Here is a 9,575-nt window from a genome sequence, read left to right on the forward strand (position 1 = left end):
TATTTTTGAATAAAAGTACTATATATACTTTGCTGCTAATATGCAGCAGACAGTGAATAAACTCTGAATTTGGCTTTTTCAGGTTTGGCGTAAGGAAAGGATGTCATTCTGATGTGGAGTCTGGATACTCTCTCTATTCAACTGATTCTGATGATCAGGTAATTAAATGACTTTAATGTAGTCATCTCTGTTATCTAAAGAGAAGAGAAACTGGAATACCTTGTATAATAGAAAACCACATTCATTTAGATGCTACTGCATCTAGATTAGACCTAGCTCCTAAAAAGCTAGCAAGAATGTCTTTACTGCATCTTGCAGATACATGCAAATTGGCTTTGTGTGCAGTGAGTTTTGCTCTGAAAAATCTCATTGAGGGTCAAGATATATTTTTCAAACACAACTATGCTGTTTATGGACTAGAGCTGACCCTGGCAGAAGCATAGCTGTATTTGTTAGGTTTTGTGCCAAAAAGATTGAGTTATACACAGTCAGTGCTGTCTTCTGCCTAGTGCTGAGTCAGTTAACTCCAAAATAGAAATAGGCTGTAGCTTAACTGTATGTGGAAATAAGAATAAAAATGACACATTCACATGTGTCATGCAATTACTACAACGTGCAATTACTAAAACGTAAAATCTGGCAAATGTAATTGCAAAGTAATACATGGGAAATGATATGGTTTTGCAGGTTATCAGTTGTTCTTTTTCAGATGAAAGAGTGGGGAACACTCACCTCTAAAAGAGAATCTTGATTTACTGAAAGAAAACAGTGATACTGATTTTCTGACTGCAGTATTCTTTGTGCAGGTTGATACCATTCATAATGGACTTGACCGTTGTGCAGCTTTACTGAAGAATATCTTACAAAATGAGGCTCGAGGTTGTACCTGTTGAAAATTCAAGCTATGTTTTTTAGTTTTTTCTAAGACTGTTTTGGTTTGTTTTGTTGACTAGTTTTCTTTCAACTAATGCTAGGAAAGGAGACTAACCATAAACAACCTGGGAAAACAACTTCCACTAAAATGACTTCCAAGCCTTTGCTAACCAAAGGAAATACTTCGAAGAAGAAAGGGTTGAAAAAAAACATCACTCCTGCCCACGTCCGAAAAGAAATTGGTAAATAAGTGTGCTTTCTTGGGCTTGCTTTTTTCTCAAACAACATTGAGAGACTCCTCAGTTAACGAGAGGTAACAAGGCTTCAGATAATTGTTGTTTGTGGTATGTTGATCCAGGGCTAGATCCAGAAAAAGATGTAGACATTATTCATTGCTGCTTAGAGACCTGAAATGTTTACTGAGCAGTTACTAAAATTGACAAATGTTTGAGCTGTTTGTACAAGGAAAAAAGTTGAGTGCGTTTCCAAATGCCAACATCACTAAGTTTAGCTGGTAGGAAGTGTGGAGGTGAATGATAATACCCATGCTCATTTCTCTTGGACAGTGAAGCACTACAGTGTTTGGTCTCTGTTTGGAATATGCAGCTATAAACTGTCCTGGAATTAGGTGTCCAGCCAGGCTTTTCTCAAAGATCAGTTTCTGGAAACAGGATAGTGTTGCAATAATGATAAGAACTCAAATGGTTTAGTGGCCAGAGCACTTGAATGGAAAGGTAGATGGACTACTCTAGGCTGAGTTCTTCTGAGTTATTCTCAGTTGACATACTTCACTTTTATTAGCATTTCTCCCTCTATCCACTCCATGTCTTTTGTGTGATTAGAGACAGGTAGGGGCTGTAGAATTCTAGAAGGTGAGCACATAGCTGCTATCTTTCCAGCCTTGTAAAAATACGGAGTATTAATTATACCCAGAATAAGAAAATGAAGTTTGGAGAGTGCTTTGGTGTGGGTTATTCCAAGTGGTCTAAAAGCATATGAAGTAGCTAAGCAGAGATTTTAAGAATAGCATTTTAGAACTGGCCTTCTGTAGGATTAAATCTCTTGGCTACCTTCAGGGACATCAGTCTGTCCAACTGGGTTGGGTTGCTCTGTCTAGAAAAAAAAAAAAGGAAGGAATAATTTGCTAATGAGTAAAAATTGAACTGGAATCTTAGGCTGTAGGATCTTTTGGTTTTCTTTTTCAAAGGAACTTACCAGAGTCTGCCTGAAAACAATAGGTTTGTGTAGATTGAGAAGACAGACAACTTTAGCTGGGTTTTTTGTTCTTTTCTCTATAGTGCCAATATCAAATAGAAAACTTGCCTCGTCCACCACACCTTCTACTGAGAAAGAGCTTCCCAGTACAGGACAGAATCAGATGGTTCAACCAATTCATGTGCCTTGCAGTCAACACTCTCCTGTGATGCATCCGAAACTGTGCGAGCACGTGCAAACTCAGATGTCTCTGATAACTGGCCAAACACCACAGAACAGCAATGAAATTCCTACTCTAACTCCTCTTCCTACCTCAAATAATGGTTGGTGGAACTATTAATGTAGAGCCTGCTATTGTACTGTATCAATTTTGCCCAAAATTGCCCTGATCTGAGAGTGTGTTTTTTTTCTAGGATGTCAAAATGTTACACCCTTTAATTATCGATTACCTACCTCTACGTCAGCTCTGTCCCTGCAGCATTCAGCTAATCCCTTATCTACTCAGACAGTAAGTAAAAGTTTGATTCTGACTATTAGTAAACATTTTAAATTTGCACTGCCTATTTGTTTATACATTTATTCAAGTGTGTGGGCTTTCTTGAGTTTGTATAATAATTTTTCTTAGAGAAAAAATTGGCATATTTCAACCCTTAGTGATGAACAGAATAAATAATAAGAGGAGATACTGCTCTTTAAAATACATTTTATATAGACAGCACAAAGTGACATTAGAGGCATTTCAACTGGCTGCTTGTGTCTGCACCGTGAATTCTGTAACGGACAGCAAACATGGAAGATACAGGAAAGTATTCATTGCTGTTAATAATTATATTCTCAGTAATGCTCATTAGGATCATTAACCAACTCCTGATTAAAAAAAACAAAAAAAAACATAGCTCATCTGTAGGTTTTCCCTGCTGATGATCAAGCTGATAATTTCTTCAGACACTGTGTATTATCTTAGAGCCATGTTGTAAAATGCTTGTGTATTTCAGGGTATAGAATAGAACTAATGGAGAGTACCAACTGCCACCTTGGTAAATGTGGTCAAGGACTTGCACCTTGAAACTGTAAGACTGTAGATTTACCTTCCACCTGCAGGCAGTCCATATATAGCTAGTGCTGTCCTTGACTTTTAAGAAACTCATCTACGTAAAATATTGAAAGGTAACAGTGTTGTCGTGTTGGTTTTTTTCTTCCCTGTTCTGGTCTTATTCAAGGAATGAGTGTTCATAAAGCAAAAAAAACCCAAAATGCTGTGGAGTTTTTTTCTTCACAGAACAGCTGAAAAAGAACTGTGCTTTAATGTTGCAAATAACATTTAAGATCTAATCCAGATTTACATTTTATTTACTTCTTAATACACAGGAAAATTACACCATCAGTAAGTTGCAGTTGCTTTTATGATTTGCAAAAAATTATCGAGACTACATTGGGTTAGACAAGAGTTTTTGGGGTTTTTTAAAATATTTTTTAAAAAATCCATGTTAATTTTTTTTTGTTTAATATCAATATTCTTTATGCAGAATGTTCCTGTAGATGGTGACAATGAACGTGTGCCAGAGGTGGGAGGACCTGTGGTTTGCCCGGTGGTTTCAGCTGCTTCTACTGCTGTGCAGATTCAGTCTGCCACTGCTCTACCTGGTGTGATCCCTTGTACAGCGTCAGGTGCACCAGGTAGGTCTACAGTGTCTGCATTCATCCCATCATCTTCTGGCAGAGAAGTGACCCCCAACCATGAGCAACAGATAAAAGAAGCCGATTTGATAAGATGCATACAAGCTCACCTGGCCCTCTTACAGTCACATGAAGCGATGAACGGCAGGACTGAACAGAAGCACCATCATCATTGTCCAGCAGAACATAAGGCTTCAAGTAACAACAAGGAGGAAACTTCTGAAGAACACAGTGAGGACACGGTCAGTGAAGAAGACGAATTGAATGTACTTGATACAGCCCCAGTGAGAGATACAAACTCTAAGACAAGTTTTTTGAAGAAAGTTCTAAAATCTAGAAAAGAAAGTTCAGAAGAAACAGCCCATAAAGTTAAGACTGTACAATATCTCCTGGGAGAGCTCAGAGCACTGATAGCAGATCAAGGTGAGGAAGTTTTCTTTGTGCAGTAGAGTGATTACATACAAGTAATATGTTAAATGAGCGAGCACTTCAGTTTCTGGTAGTTTCACTGAATTTCACTGAATTTTTAGGGTTGGAAGGGACCATAGAGATCATCTAGTCCAACTCCCCTGCTAAAGCAGGATTGCCTAGAGCTTGTCAGAGCATGTTACTCAGGGCTGCATCCAGGCGGGTCTTTAAATGGTATATGACATCTTAGAGTGATTGGATTTACTACTCTGGAGAAGTAGTAAATCATTTTTTGGAATATTTTAACATTATTGTAACAGCTAGGAGAACGATTATTCTCATTTCACATAAAGTGTTTTTCCCTGAGAAAGGAAAGGGAGCAGCGTAGACAGATTGCAAAGCAATCCCACCAAGGTTCATCAGAGAGATGGTAGATTGTGATTTATCAACATAGTCAAGCTTAAAAATTTTAAATAAATAAGTAGAGTTAAAGATAAGGTTTTCTTGGGAAAAAACCCCAGATACTATTATACGTACGTTGTAGATTGCTTAATCACATACAAAATATTGCTGCCTTTTTACAGGTTTGTTTATGTCTTTTTTTTCCCTCACCTCTGGCAGATGATTCAGAAATGTTGAGGTTGATGAGTGAAATAGAAGACTGCATATCGTTGCTCCCAGCTGTGGTGGGAAGTACCAATATACAGGCTGACATAGCACTGGCTTTACAGCCTCTCCGAAGTGAAAATGCCCAGCTGCGTCGGTGAGTAACTCATCAGTGATTCTGTATTTATTGGAAATGAGCCTAAAGTGTCTTTAACTGCTCTGTTCTAAATTGCATATTTATTGCATTATGATGTAAGTGTTACAGCCCTTTCATTCTTGTCTATGCAGTGTTTATATATTAGAAAGCATGTTGGTAAAGCTATATAGTTTAAAAATAAGTAATTAACACATAGCAAGACTTCAGATAATACCATATCAGTTAATACAGTATCAGTTATATCATGATTGGGCCTTTGTCTAGGTGGGATCAATGTATCATTCTCTCTGAAAACTGCAGTATGGAGGTAGTTACCCTGCTTATATTCTTTTTGTAATGTAAATGCAAAAATGTCTCATTTCACAGAGTTCTCAAGAACACAACTGGGTAGCACTGTACTTCAGAACAGAGGGAAAGGTGTTTACCGAAACTTGCAAAGGGTTGTTTGTGTTGAATAAATATAAGAATATAAGAAAAATATTTCTGAAACATTCTGTAACATTTAATTCTCAGTAGCAACTTCTTACCAAACTAATTTAAAATGCAGTGGTTTTGAACTTTGAACTTTCTGAATTTGTGCTTTTCCACAATTCACGTTTAGGAGACTAAGAATATTAAACCAGCAACTCGGGGAACGAGAAAGAAGTGAGAAGGCTTCTGGACAGAGCTGCAACTATGAATGTAAAGTACTAATAGAGAATGGTGCTTATTAGGGACATTTTTGTTACAGCTTTGTTTAAATAGATACAGGCATATAAATAAATAATAACAGTATCTGTTGTGGCCTTTAGTGGCAACTGAACTAACTGTTGTGGGTCTATTCATGCAACTATATTTGCATGGGTTGTTGTGCCTGTTTAGACTCGACATAGTGAGACAGCTCTTCAGCTGCCAAGCAGATTATTTTTCCCTATGTGCCTCTTAAAATGAAGGTGACATATTAGATAGTTAAGAAGAAAGCTTGAGTTTTATCTTGCTGCCTCAAAAAACCCTTCTTCTATCTGTAAGAAAAATTCGTATTAGCAAGATTATTTAAAATCTTAATTTGATCTAGAAATTCAAACTGTACTACATAAAACTCTTAAAATTTTGTGTTTTACTTTTGGTAGTAGTTTCTTTGCAGTCCTTGAACATGATGCTCCAGGGTCAATTGAAAGAATCACTGAAAGGCCTCGAGTCACTGCAGGCTAAAAATGAAGAACTACTTAAAATAATAGAAAGTCAGAAATTAGAAAATAAACGTCTTGCAAAAGCTATTCAAGATAAAGAAGAAGAATTGCTTGAAAATAAACAGCATTATGACATTCAATCCACCAAGCTCAAGATGGGTATGTGTTTTGAATTTGTTTCTTCTTCAATTAGTGTTTTTAAACTTAAAAGAAATAATTAAGTCAATTCTTCTTGGCATTTTAGAAGTGGAAGAGGCATTAGCGAATGTGAAGAACCTTCAGTTTAAGCTGGAAGCTTCAGAGAAAGAAAATAAGATTTTGGGCATAACGTTACGTCAGCGTGATGCAGAAGTTAACAGACTGCGTGAATTAACCAGGTACTATTTGCCACAGTATTTTTTTCGCCTCTTGACACCACTTTTCTCTTTTTTTGCATACTTTGGGTTATTGTAATCTTAGTATTTTGGTGGTAAGAGGTCGTGTAGGCTAAAACCTCTCTTTGTAGCTACTTCTGCTACAGTGGTGTTAAAATTTTGCTAAACCAGAGTTGTGCTCCATGCCTTGAGTTCTGTTGTAAAGTAAAATGCTAGCTGTGTAACCTGTGTGAGGTTTTAACTCTTGATAGCACACCTGCCAATAAGCAGCTCCATGGGAAGTGCATGGACCTGAAAATGTACTGGTATTTCCCTTGAAGCTGTAGAATGTGGAAACTAACTCTTAACCTGAATTAAGGAAGTTTTGGGGGTTTTTTTGTTTCTTTCTTTATACTGGTTCAGAAAGAACTTGCAGCGAGATCTGTCTTCAGGACCTGTAGCAAGGTCTCCCTGTGGGACTGAGTAGTCCTTTCTTTAATTCTACACACATTTGAAGTAGATTATGCCCAGATGTTTAATTATGTATAGAGGTTGGGAGTTCTTGGATCACTGAATGAGGGTGGTGTCACTTATAATTTTTTAGAACTATTATTGTGAATTTATTTTGTCATGGTCTTCTATGGTGAACATGGTGGCAAGCTGGGATACTTCCATAGCTTTTTGCACGTGCAAAGGATATGGACATAGAATTTGTTTGGACATGATGTGCACAGGTAGTTAAACTGTTGTTTATCTTGTTTATAGTTGATACTGGTTGGAATGGCAGAGTATTTTTGATCAGTGCTTCAGAGTCTTTAGTACTAAAGTTTAGGCACATGGACACACTTCTATGACTATTGTACTGACCACCAGATGGTGGTATAATGATGTCTTATTACATGTGTATGTATATATACATAAGCCTTTAAGAATTCTTTTTTTGTTGATGTAGCAAACAAAATGAGTTATTTCTTTTATTATATTTTTTTATTTAGATGCAGTGAATGATTTGGAAAAAATTCTACTGATTTTGATAACTTTCTATGTGCTTTGTAACAGTTTCTTCACATCGATTTCTGTTGTAGTATTCAAAGCAGGTATATCAGGAATAATCTCGAACTTCAGTGGTTTGTGCTATTTAATTGTTTTACAGGCACAGTTCTCTGAGCTAAAGAAAGAAATTCAAGAAACTTGGAATTGGTTCACATTTGTACTATGTGTTATAACAACATGTAGAAAGAGAATTGTAACTTCACTGCAGTCTGATAAATGTAATGTTTTGGTTTTATATAGAAGTGGGGTTTTTTAAATAGTTGCTAAAAAATAGTTAATCTAATTAATCAATTTTACCTTAACAGAACCCTGCAGGGCAGTATGGCCAAGCTCCTGTCTGACCTCACAGTAGACAACATTAGACCCAAACGTGAAAAAGGTCTCTCAAAGTCTCTTTTGGAAGACCACGAAAAGCAGATGCAGCCTGATCCATTTCCTGGGAGTACTTCAGTAATGACTTACCTTAAAAAATTAGAAATGGATCATGTTTTGCCAGATACCGAACTTCATTTCTCAAGTAAATGTGGAGAACTAGAGATTCAAAATCTAGCCTATGAAAAGTTGGCTGCTGAAGGAAATAAAATAAACAGTACATTCTCAGAAAAAGGAACATCAACTCCTAGAATACTGCGTACCTCACTGAAGCAAGATGCAGAAACAATTAGGGATTCTGTGACTTTACTAGATGACCAAAGCAAGTTGGATGAGACTGTTTATATTCCATTGACTAGCAGTGCCTCAAAAAAACAGTTGCCAATCTCTGAAAGAACTGGTGTGCTCTCCCAAAGTAGAGGGGCTTGTAAGATGTTGGACTACCACTGCGAGCTCTCGGACTCTGTGCAGCAGAATGGGTGTGAGATCACAAAGGATCCAACTATTCTGGGTAAATTAAGTGCTGGGTACAGTGTGAAAACAACTATGGAAAACACACTTGAAGTTACGGGGGATAAAGTGAAGCCAGAAGGAGACAAAGTCCAAATGAAGCCAAAAGGCCCTCCAAGAGCTGCTGCAAAAGACTTCACAGGCAAACCAGACCAATCTCAGCCTGGTACATACCCTCGCGTACCGATGCTATTTCCAAAAGAGGCTTCTCAGAAAAAAGGCAGTGGAATAGCTGATTTTAGCTCCATTTTATTTGATGATATATCAGGGAAGTCTGAGTGGAGTGCATCCTCTTTCTCAACTTTTACTTCTCGAGACGAAGAGGACTTTAAGAACAGCTTAGCAGCCTTGGATGCCAACATCGCTCGGCTACAAAGAACTCTGCAAAACAGCGTGATGAAACAATGAGTGTGAGGAAACAAGATGGGGTGCGCTCATTTGCATTATTGAGGTTTTTCTGAAGTATAGTAACAAGTACGGTACTGATACGAGTATCTATTTTTTGGTATGAAATTACTTATTTCTAGTTGTTTAAATTATGGATGGGATTTGTTCCTCATTAAGCTATGGTGCTGGTTCCCTTGATGTGTACAACTTCAAATAACTGGTGTAAATGCCTTTTCTTTTAAATTATGACTTAAGTTTATACTCTTTAATTGCAAAATTAATTCTTAGAACAGCACTTGTGAATTCTTTAAGAAATCAGTGTGCTGTTAGTAATACATTTTTTTCTATTAAATGATAAAATACACTTGCATGTTTTTACTGTGTGCTTTTTCAAAGTAGTAAGAACAGGATTGAGAGAGATGAATTTGAAGTCACAGAGATGATAAAGAGGAATTTTTATTTAGTTATAACTTGACTGTTAGAAAATTGGATGTAGAGTTATTTTCCTTGGTTATGACCATATATTTCAAGAAATGAGCTCCTTGTTCTGGTTCACCATGAAGGTGTGCAAAAAGTAGTGTCAGTATCAAAGAAGCACTTGGGCAGGACTTCCCAGCTGCATTGCTTCTTAATTCAAATGGAGTTTAATGAAGAAGTGGGAGTTTAACTGATGCAAGTGAAGCTGCCTCAAACTTAAGAAGTGTTCTACCTTGACTAGGTGGATCTTTTAAAGTTGTTTGTTTATTTGTTTGTTTAGGAGGAGCTTAGGCACAGAAGGCTAAATGAAATGTCCTT

At 37.0% G+C, this 9,575-nt stretch overlaps 1 protein-coding gene across 1 annotated transcript in view; it reads left to right on the plus strand.

The window, feature by feature from the left end:
- Positions 1-9,150, plus strand: part of LOC106886191 (coiled-coil domain-containing protein 14-like) — a 20,010-nt gene extending 10,860 nt beyond the window's left edge. Inside the window, exons 3-13 of the mRNA XM_014938925.1 lie at positions 83-158; positions 807-879; positions 975-1,115; positions 2,172-2,411; positions 2,502-2,596; positions 3,615-4,188; positions 4,795-4,936; positions 5,538-5,617; positions 6,046-6,264; positions 6,350-6,482; positions 7,817-9,150. Of these exons, the coding sequence (XP_014794411.1) occupies positions 83-158; positions 807-879; positions 975-1,115; positions 2,172-2,411; positions 2,502-2,596; positions 3,615-4,188; positions 4,795-4,936; positions 5,538-5,617; positions 6,046-6,264; positions 6,350-6,482; positions 7,817-8,801 (2,758 nt within the window). The 3' untranslated portion in view covers positions 8,802-9,150. The remainder of the gene's footprint in view (positions 1-82; positions 159-806; positions 880-974; positions 1,116-2,171; positions 2,412-2,501; positions 2,597-3,614; positions 4,189-4,794; positions 4,937-5,537; positions 5,618-6,045; positions 6,265-6,349; positions 6,483-7,816) is intronic.
- The last annotated feature ends 425 nt before the right edge of the window (positions 9,151-9,575 follow it).

This window comes from Calidris pugnax, unplaced genomic scaffold (genome assembly GCF_001431845.1).
Source record: "Calidris pugnax isolate Ruff unplaced genomic scaffold, ASM143184v1 scaffold21, whole genome shotgun sequence".
NCBI classification, from domain to species: Eukaryota; Metazoa; Chordata; class Aves; order Charadriiformes; family Scolopacidae; genus Calidris; species Calidris pugnax.